The sequence below is a fragment of the Artemia franciscana genome, chromosome 16, assembly GCF_032884065.1.
Source record: "Artemia franciscana chromosome 16, ASM3288406v1, whole genome shotgun sequence".
Classification (NCBI taxonomy): domain Eukaryota; kingdom Metazoa; phylum Arthropoda; class Branchiopoda; order Anostraca; family Artemiidae; genus Artemia; species Artemia franciscana.
In genome coordinates, this window is record NC_088878.1 from 35,098,914 (window position 1) to 35,122,085 (window position 23,172).

The 23,172-nt window shown below is 35.1% G+C and overlaps 1 protein-coding gene across 14 annotated transcripts in view; it reads right to left on the reverse strand.

Moving 5' to 3' along the window:
- The window catches only part of LOC136037388 (hormone receptor 4-like), a 58,578-nt gene that overhangs the window by 10,248 nt on the left and 25,158 nt on the right, over positions 1–23,172 (reverse strand). For 6 of the 14 annotated variants that reach the window (XM_065720120.1, XM_065720131.1, XM_065720130.1 and 3 more), the window contains exons 2-8: positions 21,098–21,199; positions 17,253–17,358; positions 8,542–9,094; positions 6,435–6,649; positions 4,517–4,665; positions 2,033–2,244; positions 51–185 (exon numbers count right to left, since the gene is read on the reverse strand). In XM_065720120.1, the coding sequence (XP_065576192.1) occupies positions 51–185; positions 2,033–2,244; positions 4,517–4,665; positions 6,435–6,649; positions 8,542–9,094; positions 17,253–17,358; positions 21,098–21,199 (1,472 nt within the window). Of the gene's footprint in view, positions 1–50; positions 186–2,032; positions 2,245–4,516; positions 4,666–6,434; positions 6,650–8,541; positions 9,107–13,579; positions 13,638–17,252; positions 17,359–21,097; positions 21,200–23,172 lie in introns of those variants that run through there. The other 8 variants (XM_065720119.1, XM_065720127.1, XM_065720126.1 and 5 more) reach the window with 3 other exon arrangements.

Below are 23,172 nucleotides of genomic sequence, written 5' to 3' on the forward strand. Positions count from 1 at the left end.
TGATGAGTTGAAGAAACGAGTTAAAAGGAGAACTGCAGGTTATTTTGTACCTTAAGGGTTGCGATATCTTCAAACTCGTCGCAGCGAATCAAGTTTTGAATCATGTGCTCAGCAGTACCGTAGCTTAAACAATTGTCGACAGTTGAAGAAACGTTGGATTCAAGCCTCTTCCTTAATGCCAATATCTAAGGAAATAAATATATATTAAACTTAAAAACAATAAAAGTGATGAATAATTATGATATGTGCGACAACAAAAACGAACAAGGAAAAAATTATGAAATAACAAAACCAAATAAGGGTGATTTTTAACTAGTGAATAGGACGAAAGGATAAAGTGATATTTCACCAAGGACTTCTGCTAAGCTGTCTTCAGTGCAACATTTTGAAGTAAATAGATCTGAAGGAATTACTAATCAGGCTACTTCAGAGGTAAGTTCAAAAAGCATGGGAATCTTATAAGAGTAGGAACTGGTGCTAGCGCCGACAAAAAAAAACTATCAATGCCATCTAGTGTTTGGCACACTTGTCATTTTTAAAGTGTAGCAATAAGAATAATTAATTTAATTAGTGTAATTGGTAAAACTAGAGTAGTAATAAATACCCGATCCTATTTCCTGACAAAAAACGATTACAACGCTTGAAAAAATACCAAATGTCGGTAAACTCTAGATGACGTTAATAGTTTCTTTTTTGTCAACACTAGCGAGAGTTTCCACCCTCTTTGGGTCAGTCTTTCTTTTCCACTGAGGATTGCTTGTAGAAGTCTTTGCCAACTTCTGTTTTCTTTTCGTTTTATTCACTGGCTGAAATTTACCCTAGTTTGGTTTTGTTTATTTCTTGATTTTTGTTTCTTTTGTTTAATTTTTTATAGCCAGTGTGTCTAGGAACGTATTTGTAGCAATTATGAACATAATCAATACAATTTACTCCACTGGTTCTTTTTTTTATCTTTTTTTTCGGCTGCACAACTCCAAGGTTTCTTTTCTTTTTTAATACTTTCTGGTTTAACCACGGAGTGGAAGAAGCGAAAAAACATAATCTGCACTTCAAGTAAAGATACAAAGAGACTAAACGAGATCCGAAAAATATTAATGATTTTCAGGTTTCAGAAAGATCGATTCAAAATCAAGTTTCGAGAGAAATCATGACCCGAGAGCATCTACGGGATGACATACCCAGTAGTTTGAACTTTGTTCAACTCAAACTGAGCTCGAATTCGAGTTGGGTACCTATTACATTCTCGACCTGAGCCATTGCTGACGCATAGGGCGTCGAGTCGACGCTTCAGTTGCTGAGTGTTTTTTACAGGGACAAGTAGCAAGCTTGTCGCCCAAATTTGCTTCACGTTTTCATTAATAGAAATGTCTAGCCTTTTGACTAAATAAAAATGGAATTAACAGAAAAGAAAAGAATAGACATAAGATAGATATACTACTATATTATTGATCTTAAGCTACAAAAATAAAAAAAAAGGATATTACAATATAGAAATAAAGAAAAGGGTTTGGTTATTTAGATAAGGAATAACATACAGCCTCTTAAAAATTCAAGCAGCGTGGAAAGAGCTTACTACTACTAATAACAACTCACTGCAGCCCCCTGAGGTCAACACAGCTACGCACACTCCTCTATCTCAATCTATGCAAAGCTTCCCTCCCTACACCCTCCCAAGAAATTCCAATTTCTCTTGAATATTTCCTTACGACCTGGTTGTAGAAAAAAGGTCCTGCAAAGAGCATAGGTTAGAGGAATCTTGTTGAAATCTGATGGAAATCTTCGACTGCATTATTGCAACTGCTCATTTAGCCTTCCTTTCCCTCTTAACCTTACATAAAAATCAAATTCTCTAATAAAATTTCTGTGGTATAGAAACCTCAACAGATTTTACTTAAGAAACCATTCAAAGAATTAATTCTTCAACCCTCCCTCTCTCTCAAAGAGAACAGTATCAAACTGAACCAGATGACTTTTACTTTTATAGAAGCAAGGTCACAGGTTAAAATGACCTTCAGTTTATTGAAAAGCTTACCTCAGATGGATTTGTGAGGGCAGTCTTGAGAATCTGGCCAGATGCCAACTGAGACATGGCTGCCGGAGAAATGATAGGACGACATGGTACCTCGGGTGAAACGGACTGATTTTCACTGCCCTTGGATTTTTTGTGTTTTTTGTACTTTACTTTGTAGAGGTTGTATACCGCACCAGAATTCCGGCCACCTGGCATTCTATCTTCTCTTACAGCTGAAAAATACAGTAAATAATAAGGATAGCAAGAGAAAAATCAGCTTATAAAAGCAGGGGGCCTTAAATTACTTATATTACTACTGAAAAATCATTGTAGCAAAATAACCGGGGGCTAACACAGTAGTTGACAGTGGGGAATCTCCAGAATTTTTATTGGGGGTGGGGGGTTGGGGATAAGAGGGGTTCATATCCGGATAGTCAAGGGGCATGGTCTGTATAATATTTTTTCTCAAAATTATTGGGGGGAAACTACTCTTTACACCCTCCTAGGAAGTTCCCATTTCCTTTAAATCTTTCTTTATAACATCCTCCCACCCCAACCGCGGACGTCCTGCTTTCCGTTTAGCTAATCCTAAGGATAAAAAAAAGGTAAAGGATACGGCATTAGACTTTACAGTCCCTACCGGCGGTGCTGATCTCCGTTTCTTGGCCCTTCAGCCAGGAAGTACAATGGGGGGTTGGGGGCCAGCCATCCTGTGCTTTCGCACACCCTTCCTGTATACCTTCCCCAGATTTCTCCAGGTACCCATTTAGAGCTGGGTCGACTTTGGCTAAGCTTACAGAGTCACGCCACTGACCCCCGTCCCAAACTGAAGAATTGGGTACACTGGGATTGACAGTAACAGAGTCACACTGGGAATCCTAAGGACATATATTTAAAATAACATATTTTGCCTTGCGGCGCATCTGACTGTATGGGGGCATAACAACCCCCTGAATTGATTACAGGGAAAACGTCAGTGGGGATGAACATAGAACAAATCCCCCCCCTGAGAATACGTTTTCGCGACGTAGTTCTAGAGGAGCATCAGATGACTTTTTCCTAGGGGAGGGAAGAGGGATAAGAGCTGAGAACAAATTACGCTTCAAGACCCAAATTCAATATTCTGTAAGTTTGGTCAGCTTTTTTTATACTACACAACCCAATGCGTGTTTGTGTATTAAACTCTTTTAAGAATGCCGAGAGTCTGAGCCTTTAAAATTCTATTTGTTTTATTTCATTATTGTAAAAAAGAAAATTACATTTTAAAGATATAAAAAATAGACAAAATCAGTTTTCAAAAGGCTGAAAATTCCTTTTGTATTATTGTAATTATTTCTAATTTTTTACGATACTAAATTTTGAGTAATTCAAAAAGGCATCGTAACAATAATTTTGGTGTCTAGCTTTTTTATCAAGCGATTCTTTCTTCTAAAGAGGATTCCTGTTTTTTTGCTACAGTTATTTTTCTTTTGAACGTGAATGTTAAGCCCCCAAACCCCAGATTGTGTATGCCTTTGCCCTTTCGGGGCAATCCCCACCAACAAAGAGTAATTCCTTCATCTATGATTGTCTAATCGACTAATACACTACTTAATATACTACTTAATATAGTTACACTACTTAATATAGTCCGACTGCATTAAAAGTTTTTCCTGTAACCTAAAATTTGATAAGAGGGCACATTTATTGACAGTTATCGTCTACGGGCAATTTGATTAATTGCCCAGTACCATGGGCATAAAGTGCACATTTATTAAGATTTATCGTCTAATTTCTATGGGCAATTTGATTAATTGCCCAGTACGCAGTGCATAAAGTATTCATTTATTAAGAACTATCGTCACATTCCTACGACAAATTGATTGATTGCCCAGTACGCAGGGTATAAAGTACACATTTATTAAGATTTATCGTATAATTCCTATAGGCAATTTGATTAATTGCCCAATAAGCAATGCATAAAGTGCCCATTTTTTAAGAACTATCCTCGCATTCTTACAACACATTGATTAATTGCCCAGCATGCAGTGCATAAAGAACACATTTATGTAGAACTACCGTCTAATTCCTATGCTTAATTTGATTAATTGCCCAGTACACATGGCATAAAGTTCAAACATTTATTAAGAACTATCGTATAATTCCCTTGGGCAGTTTGATTAAATGCCCAGTACACATATTACACATGACATGAAGTATACACTTATTTACAACTATCGTCGAAAAACTACGGGCAAGTTGATTAATTGCCCAGTACAAATTAATTGCCCAGTAGAGAAGGTATAAAATTCATATTTACTAAGAACTATCGTCTAATTCCTATGGGCCTAAATGGAAATTATGTCCTGTAACGAGATGTTACTGAAAACTTAAATTACTGACATGTTGTTTGTCACTGAATGACAATTGTCAGTGTCTGAACTTCGAAAAATTCAGGCCGCAATTAATGACAGAACTCTTTTGTTTTTATAAAAGAATATTTCGTACTTATTTCAATAGACTTACCAGCTAATACCATCCCTTGTTTTAAACACTTTTGAAAGCGACAGTACTGACATCTGTTTCTCTGTGCTTTTGTAATTTCGCATTTCCCATCCGCGACACATGTGTATATCCTTTTGTTTTGTACTGTCCTCTTGAAAAACCCTTTGCAACTAAAATATAAAATAAAACTGAATCACTTATTATATCAAACTGACTCTCCATTTATAGTTAAAACAAATTGAAATATATAATAACAAAAATCTGTAGGCTGATCAAGACAGTGAAAAATATATATGTTACCGTGAATGTCCGAAATATCGTTAATGTCGACATTCATCGGTGAATATTTGAAATTTCTTTTTCTCTCCTTTGATCCAATTAGCTTCACGAGTCAGCCGTTTTAGTCTGATGCAAGCTATGATAGTAAAAGTTAGGTTAGGCTACACTATGTTAGCTTAGGTGACGTTAGATTCCAAACTTAATAAATTCTAACACCTTGCATTAAATTCAAAAGTGGATTGGCAACGCTGACTAGTTCAAGGAGAAAAAAATGTATTTTAGGCATTCACCGGTGAATGTTGACATTCACCAATTTGCGGACATGCACGGTAACATATATACTAGTAAAAGCCCAAACTTTCCGACCTCACCTTATCAGCGAAAAGTAAAATTCTCGATTGTATTGGATTGCTACAAAGCTTTAGAGAATCATTGAAATTAAAAAAAATTATCCATAAGAACATTGAGATAAACAGAGTGACGGAAAACATACATTAAATCCTGTTAAGTGTAATTTGATTAAAGACTCAGCCTCGTATTATTATAGAACGAAGTAGAAAATAAAATTCTGGAGTGAATCGACTCAAGCGTTAAGGTACTCCATAGACCCAGCAACAAAACGCAAATAAAAAGAACATGTAAGTTTCTTAACCGTATATACCTCAAGAACCACAACCCCTCGAAGGAGAAGGCCTCCGAACATGATGGTTTGAACCGTAGTGCCCCAGAGTTTAAGGGCACGGGTCCAATTAATGAGCTGCCACCAGGTAGAGAAAATGACAATTTTACAAAATTCAACGGTGATAGAAAATTGCAATTTGCTACCCTTAAAATACTTATTACCATTATCACATCAAAAATATTTATGATTTTCCCAGTTCTTTTCGTAAGTAGTCATAAGAAATCTTGGATAATATTTTATAAGACCAAATCATCCAATTTTTCAATGCCAAGGTTAGTTCAAAGATAAGAAAACAAATAGAGAAGACAATTGCACTTCTTATCAATAATATATTGGTGGAATTAATTTGAAATGAAAGGTCACATTTGTTGAGTGATAAATTTCTAACATTCGCCACTTACAAAGAATAATGTAGCAATCAGAAGAATTCAAGCCACAAACTATGTCCTCATGGATGGGGGAGGGGGGTTTAAGATAGACACCTTACGCCATGACTTTTGCACACACTCCTTGACGTAGGTGTCTGCACAGACCCTCTGGGGAAATGAGTTAGAATCCGTGAATGTCCCCAAGGTCAAGAAGGTTGAAATTTCAAACAAGCTTTGTTGAGACCAAACACACATAGTTCATGCATTTTTTACATTTTGTAAACACATCGTACATACAATAACTATAGGATTCCCTCATTATGGTCTCATTATGTATTATGCCCTCATTATGTATTTGCAGGGTTAGTGTGTACGCTCGGATAAAACTTTTATAAATTAGGTATCAGGTTATATTTCTAGAGGGTAAGCTTTTTCTTGACTAAAAACTAGTAAATCCAGGCCAAAGCATAAAAGTGGCAGTTTCGCAATATTTTCTTGCAATGGAACATAGCAAAGTTTTACTGAAATTGAAGAATATCTATGATTCACGCCTTCCCTTCACCTGGTTGCTGGTATACTAAACAAATAATGATATTGCTTAAATGCTTACCCTTCACAAGTAATGATGCCATAATGCAAACCAGTAGCCCTGTCTTCACAAATCATACAAACAAGAGGAACGTCAAGCCCTTCGCCTTGAATGTAGCCACCAATGGCTTCAGAAACAGGCGATAGGTTGCTGTATTCATATGACCGTGATGGAGATACATCGGTTTGGTTCCAACTCATCGTTCTCTGACTAGATATATTTGAAAGAAGTGATTCCTAAAAATAATATTCGACATAAATAAACAGTGTTACAAAGACTTGGGAACAAAATCAATCATCAATCATTTTATTCGTGCTAAAACACTATTAAAAACAGGAAACGGTTATCTGGCCCAAGAAGCTTAGCTTGTAGTCGGCCGGATTAAGTTTAGTCTGTTCCGCAGAAACAAAGAGAAAGAAGGCCATTTGGACAGTTATTATTATTATTTATTGGAAAAGAAAGGAAGAGGCGAGATACAAAGAAAGGAAAAGACGAGGAATAAACGAATGAAAAAAAAAACTAAAAAAAAGAAAATACACACTAAGCACGAAAACAAACACTTAAAAAAAACAAATACATCTTAACTACTGGGCCAGTACTGACGACCTAAGATGATTCAACTTCGTCAAACTGGAATTATAAGCACGAATTTGATTTTTCCACAGCTACAAAGGGGTCAGCAATACTGAATTTTCTTACTAGATAAGAGTTGTGGGTCCAAAGGGGAAAACGTAAAAAATATTTTTCGAACCGGATAAAAACTGAACGAATTTTTGGCTTGTCAGATTTTATGAGCATTTTTCAAAACGGCTATATGTGGTAGAGCGACATAGTTGAAAAGTTTCGAACGAAGATGGCGGTTGAAGCGTAGCTTACTCGTTATAAAAGAAGCATATGGTAACCCAACTCTATGTCCAACGTGAGCAGCTGATAGTTGTCGCGTGTGCATTATTGACGGACCAATGGGAAGACCGAGGTAGGTTATATGATCTACTAGCTTAATCCTACTATTCCCGAGAGGAATATCCCCAGGTGACCCTTTCTTCCAGTTGGAGAATGCAATTTTGGACTTTTCAGCATTGAACTGAAGCCCTAGTTTTGCATACCCAGATTGTAGCGTTGCAAAAATCTCGCTAATGAGCTGGATAGTGCGGCCCATATTCAGAATGTCGTCTGCATAACATAAAATAGATAAATCAAGACCGACAAAGGTGAAAGATGTGGGAACAGCTGACTGTGCATCTAGAGCTCCGTTATTGAAGAGTGAATGGGAAGAAACAGCGCCTTGGTGGGTACCCTTTTCGACGTGGACAAAAATATCAGGGAATTGAGCGTTGGCTTAAGAGCAGTCAGCTTAAGATAATGGATGAAGTATTAGGCGAACTTTAACACTAGAATACATGTCACGAAGGGCTCTGACATATGAAGGGCTCACTCCATGTTTCGATGCATGGAATACCATTGCATCTTGAATAAAAGAATTGAACACTTTACGAGCATCGTGCCTGGCTAACACAAGTTTCACCTGATGCATCAGCATGGATGAATACGTTCGGGACAACCAAAAAAGTATATATATATATATATATATATATATATATATATATATATATATATATATATATATATATATATATATATATATATATATAAACCCTATAGGCAAGTGTATTCTCCTGATGAGCCCTTGTGTTGGGTTGTTGCCTCTGAAGTATTTGTCTTTAATGTTTTTATTGTTTGGTAAATGACGACTTATACTTACTGACGACATGACTGCCTGTCCATGGATTATTCTTTATGGTTAATTGTGTATGGCTACGCTGTTTGACCTATGTGATTGTATGGATGAGTAGGGTTAAGGCCTCATTCAAGTGCTGGTCTATATTAATCACTAATTTAGGAAAACAGTCTTCCTTTTCTCCTTCTGTCTCCTTTTTTTTCTTTTTTTTCTAATGTGTTTGTGCTGTTGCATTGGTGATTTCTCTTTTCGTTATATATATAATGTATTTATATGTAAATTGAAGATCGCACATGAATACAATTTTTTTTATATTAATTTACCTCAATTCAATCTAGATAGGTGATTTAATCTAGTATTAGGGTAAAATATCTGTATTGATATACTCACCTGATCAGCCCAAGTTTCCTTGTTAATTGTCTGCGATCCTATTTGAAGTATTTTCTTCCCTTCTCCATTCTCTTCTGCTTTTGGGCTCCGAATTGGGCTATTATATGGTGAAGTATCATTTGTCAAATCTAAAGGACTGTGAATTTGTCTTGTATATTGTCTTCCCTGGCCATTAGTCTTTGGCTTCTGCGCAGGTTCATTGCTCCAATGGGACGCCCAAATCATTGTTTTAACTCCTCCAGTTTCACCCAAAATTACGGTGGGGGTTTTCGGCTTATTTTCTATAGGTGACTGAATAACACTATTTCTTGAGTCAACAACTCTGTGAATATAGTCATTAACTTTCGCGAAAGACTTGATGTCAACAGAGGAAGATTTGGGTGTTTTTCGGTTTAGGGTCAAAGTTTGGTGAAGAAGGCTGAATTCAGACATTGATGGTAAGTCATATGGGTCTCTCTCAGGTGAACTACGATCTGGGCTTGGTGTAGGTCGACCAATACTTTGATCAGAGCTTTGAACAAGGTCATCAACAGTACCAGAATCAGGCGACGCCCTGTAAAAAGACCTGTTTCAATTATTGATAAGATTCACAGTATCAGTGGCGTCGTTTACAGGCAGGGGGAAGTTGCCCCCCAATAATTTGGAGAAACAAATAAAAATCATTAAGTAACTTTAAACTGTTGCTCGTTTTAAACTTCAAATTCGCTCTTTACTTTGGCAAGATGATTTTTTAAATAATCTCAGCTCGTTTTTAATGTAAAAAAAAAAACGCGAAAAACAGGGTTCTATTGCGCTTCCTCATTAATATTTATACGAATATAACCCCTTTGAAGTCTAATCATCAAGGAAATAGGTCATCTATTTCTAACAAAAGATCAGCGTAACATCAACAAGGGTGAATTTTGCTCTTGTTGGCAGGTCTCGTGCTTGAAATTGTTGCTATTGAAACTAGTTTCAGTGGCACCAATTACGGGGGAGGCAGTATTTGCCTCCTGGATTTCCCCTCACCCTTGATTTCAAAAACAAATTTTTATTTGGTATTTTCACAGAAAAAAGAAGAAAAATTGTCCCCCTCCTTAAATTTCTTATAAGTATAGAATTGAGGTGGTTGAGAAGAAAATATACTAAAAAATAATTCTTAGACCTACTTCATAATGTGTAGAATAATTGTAGTTAATACGTTTGACTGTAGCTGCACTATAGTTTATATCCACAACTCCTTCCGCCTAGTATGCAAACATATAACCCAAAGTATATATTTACCTTGCATTTTGCCATGCGTCATTCTTGTTTCAACTCGTGAAATTAAAACAAAAAGATATTAAATATTCAAGAGATTTAAAAAAAGGTGAAGGATACGGTATTAGACTTTTAGTCCCTACCGGCGGTGCTGATCTCCGTTTCTTGGCCCTTCAGCCAGGAAGTGCAATGGGGGGTTGGGGGCCAACCTTCCTGTGCTTTCGCACAACCTTCCTGTTTACCTTCCCCAGATTTCTCCAGGTACCCATTTAGAGCTGGGTCGACTTTGGCTAAGCTTACAGAGTCACGCCACTGACCCCCGTCCCAAACTGAACAATTGGGTACACTGGGATTCAAACCCGCGTCCTCTCAGACAAAGGATCCTGAATCCAGCGCACCAATCCACTCGGCCAGGACGGTCATAACTCGGCCAGGAAGGCCATAAGAAAAATATTTATTAGATAAATATTAAGAAAAAAACAAATTTGTTTAACAAAAGTACACGTTGTGGGTGTCATATGGCACTTCATGACTGCCTTCACAGCTCAGAATTAGCTAAAAAATAAAAGGCGGGTTAAAGGTCCTTAATCGCCCTGGAAACGTTAAGTTCCAGTAAAATCAGGTAGGGGGTATAAAAGCTCCATATGACACAGCGCGAGAGTTTTTCAAAATAAAGTGATGCATCCTGATATTGATGTTCTAACTACAGAGATTAAAAGTAGGCTAGAAGACAGTATGGACGCTTTGAGCAACTTAAGCGTAATACTAGGTGCAAATGAAATGAACAAAGACAGTGGAAGATTTGTGTGTCAATACTATAAGCTCGATTTTGAAGGTTGCATTTCTGATCTACAGTGTTTTTACGGAGTTGAGGATATAAAAAACAATAGCATTCAAGAAAGAGGTGGTGAAAAACGCAACATAAATGCACTATGTGTATATTACTACTAGTACAACTACTATAATAACCACTACTACAACTGAGAATCAGGGTATTAAGGTGAAACTTTGATAAGGGGGTATTGAACTCACCAAAAGGCTCTATGTGCATACTATTAAAATTACTACCATTGTCACTGCTAATACTAAGGTTATAAGGGTGAAACTTTAAGGGAGTATTGAGGAGGATGCTGAACTAACCTAAAGCAAGAAAGTTCATGCTACGGCTACTAATGCTACTATTACTACTGCTACTACTACTACTATTATTACTATTACTACTATTACTATTACTACTAGTACTGCTACAACTACTGCAACAACTATTCATATAGCCTACTACTAGTAACTCTTCTGCTAATAATGCCACTGCTACTACTGATACTACAACTTCTAAGACTAAGGTTATTAAAGTAAGACTTTCAGGGAAATTTGAGTGGGATATTCAATTTAAAAAAACGCACTCTATGCAGGCTGGTTGTCAAAAAGGTGTATCAACAATATCTAATGAACGGCGTAGAGTGTAAATGTGTGTTTTCTCTAATATTTGATCTATTTAAAATGTACTTCACTTTTCCTATGAATTCTGCGTCGTGTAAAAGACCTTTTTCCTGCCTTCAATGGTTGAAGACGTACTGCCACAGCACCACGGGGCGACAAAGATTATATTCACTTGTACTGTTGGCAATTGAAAGAGAAAACATATATGACTACAATTTTTGTAACAAGTCTGTGTGGATTGTTGGTTCATTTTATATGTACATTCGTCTAAAAGAAGTTGGAAACTTGGAATTATCCTGTATTTTTGCTTTTCATTTATGTGGGCCGCTTATATCAATCCTACTTATTAATATAAAACAGTAAACCCACTACCAAATCAATTTAATAAAAACCCATACAGAAAATTTTAATGAATCAAGTATAGTAAAAGTTTAGCATAACAAATTTAACCTTACAGAGTCAAAATCTGTTCAAAATTGCGTGCAATTGAATAGCACAATACACGGGCTGTTAGAATGTTCCGTTGTTCAAATATTAGATAGAGCATGTTTTTTCAACTAAGTATCAGCATTAAACTGCAACAACTGCAACAACTAATCTTACAGAGTCAAAATCTGTTCAAAGTTGCGTGCAGTTGTATAGTACAATATAGAATAGGGGCTGCTAGAACAGTGATTGGTTCAACTATAAGATAGAGCATACTGTGCTGGGACAGGAGGTTGGGGAAGTGCAGGGGGGAAGTGCAGGTTCTGTAATATTAGTGTGGTGAAGCCTTCTGAAAAAACCAAATTCATATGAAATTCACCTTTGCCCAAGCAAAAGCTTTTTTAAACTATACTAATGTCAGCTGCAGCAGCTCATCGCTTGACCAGTAAAAGCTTGACCAGTAAAAGCTTGACCAGTAAAAGCTTGACCAGTAAAAGCTTGACCAGTAAAAGCTTGACCAGTAAAAGCTTGACCAGTACTTAATTTTATGTTTATCTAATGTTTGTTTATTGTTTATTATGCATGGTATAATATTTCGAATTTAGCCTAGTAGCATCTTCAGTAAATGGTAACTTTTCTTCAGTAGCGCTCAAATAAAATTCTTGCCCCCCTCAATAAAAATGCTGGCGCTACGCCCTTGGCAGTATTCTATCTCTTCCCTTTAATACTTTTTCTTAGCAAGTGTTTTTCTTTATTTGCTCTGTATTTTAAGGGGATTCGATACCATAAAATTATTTTCCGAGTCCTAGCATCGACTGCCAGCATCAAAGACAAAGGGACCATTGGCAAATTTTTTCAGCGTCTTAGGGAGTTTCCAAAGCAATTATGGTAAAAATTGGTAGGGGGTCTTAAGTGTGTCAATAGTTCTAGAAGCAAACGAGACTAGTTTAGAATAAAGAAATGTAAAATCTCTTACTAACTGTTGAGCAAAACGCTATCATTTAGCATTAATAATATATTAAGGTATATAGCATTAATAATATGCATCCTTTGTCGGTAAAGATTTAAATCAAGGCAATTACTACAATACAAAACTTCCAGATCTATCAAATTACTCATTGATACTTCTTTTGAGCTGGTTTTCAAAATTCCAAGGAAGTATGCTAGAATATTTTTAGAGCCTCCCCTTTCAGGAACTTTAAAAAGAAAATTCTGCTCTGTTCAATCTCAAAAACGAAATTTATGTTCTCTAATGATGTAAGTTTCATTTAATCTGAATATCTCCAGCAAAAAAACGGGAGAAGCTAAATGGGTTTTCTAAAATTTCCAGAAAAATAAGTGTTGACTTTTAGTCTTCTGTCGTTTATTCAGATCTCTTATCAAAGTAATGCATGTTGGGACATGGGGGACTGTGTAAACTCTACCAAACTAGGTGAAATTGTACCGTGCGTAGTGGAGCTGTACCAAGCATGGTAGAGCTATGCAGTACGCATGGCGCTCCGATATCTACACCAGGTGACTAAAGTGTGTGACCCCTCAGTAAAAGCAAGCTAAATAATACAAAAGCAGTTTTCTATATTACTTTTATTAATGTCAACAATAAGTGTAATTTAGAAAGATAACACATGAAAAATAAATTAGATGGGAAAACTTTTTTTCTTGTAAAAAATAAGCTTTCTATACCCACTGTCCCTAAGACGTCTCATACCTAACTAGGAGAAAAAATAGGATGGAGCTCTCCCTGTGACTACTCCAAAGGACCCCCTCGCACAAACATTGCACTTTTTGTACTCTAAAGCGCTCCTCTCCTCTGCAGAATTAATGAGACTCATATAGGGTTATGCTTAAGCGAAGGGTTTTAAATAGCCCCCCCCCCTCAGGGTACGATCTGAAGCACCTTTGAAGTGTCAATAGAACTAATATTCAAATATACCTTTCCAATGATATCCTTAAAGAGTTAATCATGTTTTACAAATCTGCAATCCCTAACGATACTAAGTAAAGTACAAATGAACCTCACTGTACGTTTTCCAACAATGAAGGTCAAATTGGACAAATGATAAGAAGTGCATTAGTACTCAAGATAAAAAAAGAAATTAGAAGTTGAATATTTGCGGTAGTGAAATTTCGAATTTGCTTCAAGTTAAGCATCAAAGGTAGATAAGAGCGTATGGATTGGTAAATGCACGTGAACAACATAGCCAGGATTTTATTTTTTTAATTCGGGAGGGGGGTACAGATTTAGAGACGGTATCAATATCTTGAATAAATTTGATAGATCTAAATTTAACCTTGAAAAATCTAGGTAGATAAAAAGTATGTATTGTAAATTTACGTGAACAAAATGGCCAGAATTTCATTTTTTTAGGGGGGGGATTCAGATTTAGCGAAGGTATCAATATCTATAATAAATGTGAAAGATCTAGATTTCCTCTTAGACACCAGATACCTCATATTCCAAATATAATAAATTTACACGCAATAACTCTAGTTTTAAGAATAGTTTTTCTTTTAATGATTATACTCCAGAAGCTGTTCTTACTATCCGTACTCTTCATCTATAGATGCAAAACATTATTTATCCTTTACTTTCGTAAATAAACATTTGATTCTTCTTTAAATAATAAAGAGGGTACAATCTTTTCTGACGTTACGTGTTTCGTGGGGAGGAGGGCCTGGACAACTGCTGCCTTTATAATTTTGCTATACGCAAGAATACAATTTTGGTGCACACAAGGTAAGGGATAGATATATCAAACGGGTAAAGTTAAAGCTTTTTTCAATTAAATTATTGAACATCCAAAAAGTAAAAACTGTGAGACTTTCTGGGATGGGTTAGGTGGTTGGACGGGGTATAATTTAAATCTAGGCATATGGATTCTCGCTATAACTGTTTTTCCCTAATATTTTCCTATAGAAGTGAGAAAAAGTCCTCTGATCAAGGTCAAAATAAAATCTTTCGAAGGATCCCTTAACAGAATCTGCAATTCCCTTCTGTTCCTCCTTAATTTCTGAAAATTATCGTTGATTATAGATCAAGAAAATGACAAAGATAAAGACTATAACAAATAAATACAAAAACAACATAAGAAATGAGACTGCAATTCCTTAGGTTCTTTTTGGAAAAAGGTTGGTCCCTATACGATTTGAGACCCATGTATCCAAGAAGTATCAATAGCCGATTTAATAAATTTCATTTTAAGCTAACCCTGCAGAGAAGAAGATTAACCCGAAGGGGATGGGAAGCCGATAAGAGAGTGGAAAATCATGTTGGTCTGAAAAAACAGCCAGCACTATCTAGCAATACCCAGCGAAATCTGCTTAATTACAAAAACTTAAAATGAAATTACTAGTTTCTTTTTATTTTGGCTTTGCACAAGCCAGAGATAAAAGAAAAGTTTTGCAAAACAAGACATAATAGGTATATTCGTATATTTTTGAAGAAACGCTTGTGTGGTAGAATATTTTTTACGTTCTAATATAGCCCTAACTTTAAAACCCAAACAAAACAATCGGGCTACTTAAAAAATGTCAGGAGGGATTTAAGTAAACTTAAGCTTTGTTAGAAATAAGCTTAGTTGAATTTAGGTTCTATTTAAGCAAAATTTATCAGAATTTTCTTTTTCTTTTGGACAACACCATTTTTAGTTCCCGTTCATCACATATTGAAATGCTAGAATATCCTCTACTGTCAAAACCATAAGGATGATAATTAATTCACAGAACTACACTTTTATTTATGAAATTATTCGTGAATAATATAACTATTGAATAAAAAAGCTATTTATGAAATCTATTTCCGGAGAATGACGCAATTTGGATGGTGGTAGGGGGTAGTTGATAGAGTAATGGTGGAGGGGGAACTGCCTCCCTCCTAGATTTGTGTACCCCATTCCCCTCAAGTTTTGAAAAATATTTTTCTGTATTCTCATGAAAATCACAAAAAAACAAAATGCCCCCCCCCCCATAGAGTTTGAAAAATATCATGTTTGTATCTTCACAAAAAACATGAAAAATATCACTTGCGTCCTCCCCCCTCTTACATTCTCACCAATTGACATCTGTCCGTGAAATTTTTGAATTATACACAATATTGATGTATATCTTAAAATTCATCTCTTTAAACTAGTTATGTTTCATTTAGAAATGGCGCAATTCCGCAGATTTCCATTTCAAAATAAAATAATTTGTTAGTTTCAAACACACGGATAATCATCGTCAGTTTCAAATAAACCTAGTAATTCCGTAAAATATCGATTTTTAGACACCGCCTCCCTATGATATATTTTAAAATTAGGGCTGAAATGCCTTGTAGGGTTTTCCTGTATAGGGCCTAATAATGATCAGGGTTTTAACACTCACTTTGTGTTGTTCTCCCCAACAGCATTGTCTTTCTTTTCAAGATAATTGCTTTATTAAAATTATGGGCAAATTATATTTCTCTAAGTGTAGGACAGACTACAATTTAAACCACCTTTACGTATCATAATCATTTTATGGGCTAAACTGGTTATTATCTGCTATATTTTTGCTATATTATTATCTGTTGTATTTTTCCTAAAACAGCTCCTTCCTTGGAGAATTAATAATGTATAGCGCTAACTAATAGTTTTTAGTGCCATCTATTTAACTTGAAAACAACTAGAATTTGCAAATATAGATGGCGCTGTAAACATCTTCTTCAATTTGTGACCTATGCAATTTTTTCCTTATCCAAACAATCTGATACTTCGTCTATGATCAGTAAGCAAATTAATTTTTCTAATTATAAAAACTATTAAATTCAATATTTAAAGCTTCATTTACAATGAGATTCAGCAAAAGGCTCATAATGATATTTTACTAATAAGATTTAGCTAGCGCTAAAACAACCAATCATATTTTTCATACAACTATCTGATTGGCTGAAAAATTCCACGGAAAGTTTTTATTGGCTCTAACGCTGGGATTTTAGCTAGCACTAAAACCATTTAGAATAGGATTTAAATTCCGACATTAGTCAGAGCCAGAACATAAGTTCACAATTTAACCGTACTTTTTGGAGGCCAGCCTATCAGAGAGCGTCACATTAATCCTTGCTTCTATAGAAAAATCAAGTAGAATTTCTTTTTCTTCTTGTTTTGATTGTTACGGAGACGCTTTTGCATTATCTAGATGTTAGTTTAAAACTCGGCGTTATTTAAATATCAACATTAGCAAAATCTTATTGCGAATGATTCTTAAACTTCTTTAGAATTCGGCAAAAGTGACTAAATCTGAGTTTAAATATTAATGTAGGAATTAGACCCCTTGGTGACAAGGAATTCGATTTTGATGAGATGAGGAGGTATCTCCAAAATACTGCAAACAAGAAGGAGAGGAAAACGATTGGACGAGTATTTTCTGTCTAAACCTTCATTGGCCATCCCATTGACCTGAACCAGCCAATGGGATGAACTTCACTACTAATGGGACTAAAGTAAACTTTAAATCTAGACATTAGCTACAATTTGATAAATCTAGGCGTTGGCTAAATCTCATTTTAAATGTTCCCTAACATGTGTTCTGCTGCAAAAGGTCTTAAGTGGTAATGTCGAGTTGCCAGAAACCTTGAACTGGTATCCTACCTTTCTGGGTATGGAGGTGTGAGACAGCTATTAGACATCCCCTTGTTAGGTGAAACTTCCAATGACATGCCACAGTTCAAAGGAGATCCGTCCAAACCACTTTCACCTTAAATTAAAACATAATGTGTTTTTTTAAATAATATAATTAACGCAACGATTTTAATTCGGGTTTTTTAGAGTACACCAAATTAGAATATACTTACAAAGTTGGCTTTGAATTCTATGGCTTAAGTAAGCCAAATGATAAATGGCATTTGAAGTTTATAGCCAGATGGCATTTTAAAGTTTATGGTATTTAAAGCATAGGCTAAATATTTACTGCGATCTACATTATGGCGACTAAAGAAATTGCTTACGGTATGGTCTTATCGAAGCTATTTGGAAAAATATTAATGTTAGCTTAAATTTTTATTTAGTCTTGCTAAAACATTTCCGCAGTTCATTGTCGCAACAATGACGAAAATGTGGCACTTTTCCAAAAACTTTGTAATTGTGACAGAATAGTTCTAGAAAATCGTGGTTTTCAGATCATGATAAACTTAATATGGGTCCCTAGGGGGGAGGGGGTGTTTTTATTCTGATGGTTTTGATGTTTAAAAATTTCAGCATAGATGCCTTAGGGCAAAATAAAACACCTAGGTCAAAAAGGTAAATAATATTTTATTGGACTTTCGTTGTACTTCAAGATTACTCAAGTAAATTGATGTATGCATTGTCAGCCTTTTAAACATCATTTAAGGTATACTAAAATAGCAAAAGAATTGATTAAAAATAAAGAGGAGTCGAATTTAATACAAAAGTAGGATGAAAATAAAAGGATGACCAAGATTCGCACTATTATTTTTATAAAAGTGAAAATCATACAACCAGAGCGCAGGTTGCTGACCCCGCAACTTTCTCTTTGGTTTTGTGAAACTGGTAGTATGTGCTTAAGAAGTCAATGTACGTTTATCCTTGATTTTTTTTTATGTTTTAAGCCACAAGGAACATAAAGTAACTTTTTCAATATCTATTGCCCTGTACCATTTATTAATATTTTATTTTATAATTATTTTCTAAGACGTGTCACGTTTCTACAGAAATGCAGGGAGGAGATAATTAAAATTAAAAGATTTTAAGTAACTTGATTTTGCACTTTCATAACTTTAATTAATCTTTTGGCATGAAAATGATCTCAGTACTCTATGTGCTTAACTATGAATAATTCTCCTCGATACAATTTTTTTTTAGCCTCTTTGTGAAGGGTTCAACCAAAAAAATTTTATCTGTGAGTTTCAACCTTAAGTACATACAACCAGAATTCCAAGAGGAGGAAGGTAAAAAGATGATAGGGCCAAAAAGAAATTAGATTTTCACTTCAGATTTTTCGATGAAGGGATCAACCAAAAATATGTTTATCTGTGAGTTTCAACCTTAAGTACATACAACCAGAGTTCCAAGAGGAGGAAGGTTAAAAGATGATAGGGCCAAAAAGTAAATTAGATTTTCACTTCAGATTTTTAGATGAAGGGATCAACCAAAAATATGTTTATCTGTGAGTTTCAACCTTAAGTACATGCAACCAGAGTTCTAAGAGGAGGAAGGTTAAAAGATGATAGGACAAAAAAAAAATTAGATTTTCACTTCAGATTTTTAGATGAAGGGATCAACCAAAAAAAAATTTATCTGTGAGTTTCAACCTTAAGCTTATACAGCCGGAAGTTCAAGAGGGGGAAGTTTAAAAGATGAGAGGGCCAAAACATAAATTAGATTTTCAATTCAGATTTTTAAATTTTTTATAGAAAGCTCAGTGAAATAATGAGAGAGAGAGAGAGACAGAGAGAGAGAGAGAGAGAGAGAGAGAGAGAGAGAGAGAGAGAGAGAGAGAGAGAGAGAGAGAGAGAGAGAGAGAGAGAGAGAGAGAGAGAGAGAGAGAGAGAGAGAGAGAGAGAGAGAGAGAGAGAGAGAGAGAGTAGCATTTATTCATTGAACAGATAATAAACAAAAAATGGTTACTACCTCCCCTAAAAAGCAAAACTTGTCCTAGGGGGAGATAGAGGGAAATTATGTAATGATCGAGAATACTCCTTATAGATATGCTTTTAGTTATGTTGAAACCTCTTTTACCACCACTACACTACACCTTTATTCTGATGCAATCTAATATAACGACTATTGAATTTAATTGTGACTTTGATATGAAGGCAGTATAACTTACTGTTGGACCTGGGGGTCCAACAAGACCTGGGGGTAAGTGTCTATACATGACAGATATTGCTCACGAAGGGTTTGAACATCCTAGCCCTGCTTCTTATTTTAATTTTTCGTTTCAGATGCGTTTGTAACTTTTTAAGGTAAAAATGAGAAAAAAGATATTTTTTAGTGGGAGGGGGAATCAGGTAATTTTACAATGGAAATTTCCCAAAACTAGAAATGGAAGGTGAGGAGCTCTCAACTTCGTTGCAAATATTTTTCTTTAAATCCCTCTTGTATTCTACTCGGTGATACTTCTTTTATTTATAAAAGAGGTATATTTCTGTAGCTTCTTTTATTTTATTTATATAAATAACATCATTTTAGAGTACCAGGACAGTGAAAGCGAAGCCTAATTGAAATAGTTAAGTGAAAACGTGCGCAGTCATATATATCTAAAAAATTATGAAAAGTTGAAAACTCAATTTTAACGAAACAGACATGCATATTTAGCTACAAAATTTTTGTTAGTAATGGGCGCCAAATGTAAAATAAAGGAACGTGGGTGAAAATCAGCAAAAATGATCTAAAAACGGATGGCGTCAAACAACTGAAGGTGTAGCTTCCTTTGAAGGTATGGTTGTCTTTGAGAATCAATATTGTCAATATTTGAATTTTTACATACGAAAAGGTCTAGTTAAATTTAACGAACTAGTCTTACTTACTTACAAGGACATATCAAGGGGGGTAAGGGTTTGAACCCCTCACCCCTCTAAAAAAAGAAAATTTGTTCGCCGCGTAAAAATGTAACAAAAATGGATAAAAACTAATTTTTGACGCATTTTTTGAAGTTTTTTGCACTCTCCTCCCACGAATGAAATTCCTAGATACGGCCCAGACAACTTATTATCACGGCTCGATTTGGCAACATTGATGGTAATGTGGTACTGCCCTAAAAATTTCCTATTTTGGGATAACCAAAAGAAAATTCTTAGAAATTTTTTTTCAGGTATGAACACACCAAAGAGGGGTCCACAGGGCCAACTTTTTATTTGTTTTAATGTCCTTGGCACTTTCAAACCTTGTTTACTTTTAATTACGACAATTTAATTGCCCGACTTATTTCAACAAATTAGTCCTCCCTGATACATTTATTTTAGAGAACAAAACTAAGTCTCATCTGAGTTATTCTCCTCCCCCTCTCTTTTCTTTAAGCCAGAGAAGTCGAGAAGGTCTATATCCATCCAAAAATTTGGAAAATTCATCCCTTTCAGGGAACTCATTGCTTTTAGATAGATTTACTCAATAAAATATAGATGGCGATACAATCCCACTTTCCAGCTGTGAATAGGACTAAAGACGCTATTCCAAAAAAAAAAGTTAGGGTGGGTGCAGGGATATATTTTGGGGATAGGTATCAAAACACAGGAGGCACATGAACCTCACAAATGACTGAACAAATGTTTTAAGAAATTCTTCTTCCCGGAGATGGGACCTTTTTTCCGTGTTCTTCAAAATAAAACACATGGAAAAGGGTTTTAAGTATATTGTTGGTCGCCCAGGTACCAAGACTTTGCTCTCTCTTAAGTTAGAAAAACAAAACATAGCTTGACCCATTTGCATAGTCCAATAGTGCCTTAATCGTCTATAAAAACACATCAATAAATAAATACCATCACTACTGCATCTGGAGTCCATCTTTCTCATCTTCAGCTTTAAATCTTGATATAAGCTCATATCATCAACGTCTGATGACACTGTTACAGTCATTACATCTACAATTATAGATCAATTATAATCAATTATTGAATTATTGATTTATAATCGAATTATAAATCAATTATCAAAAACGCTCCTCAAAATACGTTCCTATGTATATTCTCATATCATTAACATTTGATGATGCATCTAAATCAAAAATGAATAGTTAAAAGTTCCCCAAAACATATTCTACACGAATGTCTGATAATACTGATGGGACCATCAATCTGGGATTAAAAACCAGTAATCAAAAACATTCACCAAAATGCGATTCTAAATATTTTACATATATATAATATCGTATCATCAACATTCGATGATAAGGCTATTCGTTAGATCTAGTCTTAAAACGAATAACTAGACTTCCCCAAAACAAATTCTACACATATATAAGCTCGTATCATGAACGTCTAATTATACTGTTGCAGTCATTAATTAGAATTAAAAATCAATAATTAAAAACGTTAATTTAAACACGATTCTAAATATTCTACGTATATATAAGCTCATATCATCGACTTTCGATGATTGTATTATTCGTTATATCCGAATTGATTTTAATTAATTTAGAATTAAAAATCAATAATTAAAAACATTAATTGAAACACGATTCTAAATATTCTACGTATATATAAGCTCATGTCATCGACTTTCGATGATTGTATTATTCGTTATATCCGAACTTAATAATGGATAACTAAAGGGTCCCCAAAACATATTCACCGCGTATATAAGCTCGTATCATGAACGTTTGATAATACTGTGAAAGCCATTAATTTAGAATTAAACATTACCGTAATTAAGAATGTTCATAGAAAAACGATTCTAAATATTCTGCGTAGATATAAGCTCATATCACCAACTTTCGATGATAGTATTATTTGTTATATCCAATCTTAAAAATTGATAACTAAAGGGTCCCCAAAACATATTTACCGCGTCTAGAAGCTCGTATCATGAACGTTTGATAATGCTGTTGCAGCCGTTAATTTAGAATTAAAAATCAAGTAAAAATGTTCATTGAAACACAATTCTAAATATTCTACGTCGATATAAGCCCATAACTTCAACGTTTGATGATAGTATTATTTACTATATCCAATCTTAAAAATGGATAACTAAACGGTCCCCAAACCATATTCACCGGGTATATAAGCTCATATCGTGAACGATTGACCTTTGATTGAGCCATTAATATAGAATTAAAAATCAATAGTGAAAAACATTCATCAAAACACGATTCCTAAACATTCTACGTATATCTAAGCTCATATCCTCAACGTTCGATGACGCTGTTATTCATTACATATATAATTTAAAATGAAGAACTAAACGTTCCCCAAGCTCATATTATCAACGTTTGATAACACTGTTGCAGTTATTATACTTAGAAATGAAAGTAAATAATTGAAAAAGTTCCCCTAAACACTGTTCTATACAGAAACAAAAAAATTCACCGGATAGTCACCGGAAACAGTCACCGGATAAAATAACAGTCACCGGATAAGTAGCTAGCTAATTCAGAACTTTCCTGGAATTTCCCAGAAGGTAATTGAAAATCACGTAGACACAAATCTAATTCTAAAGCAGTCAACACACCCTATCATAGGTGCGAATGTCTATCTGAGTAAGAGAGTCAGAAAAGGTTGGTGCGGCTTAAAGCTTTTGCACTTCGAAATAGTAAAGGGGTGCAATAAGTAAGAGGGGTGCAAAAAGGGGTGCCACCGAGATTGATGCCAAAGAGAAAGACTGATCCCTATCCTGTTATTTCATGTTAAATATTGGGCTTTAACTATATTTGTTTAATTTTGCGCCGCATTTTAACAAGCTAACCACAATTCTCCCTTATTTCTGGAGAGATAAACAGTATCACCTTTTAAAAACTATGATTACTTCTGCTTCTGGTCAACTAGTATCGAGTGTCAAATCTCGAATGACAAGGAAATGCAATTTCTGGAGACACATTAATACGTCGTAAGACCACACT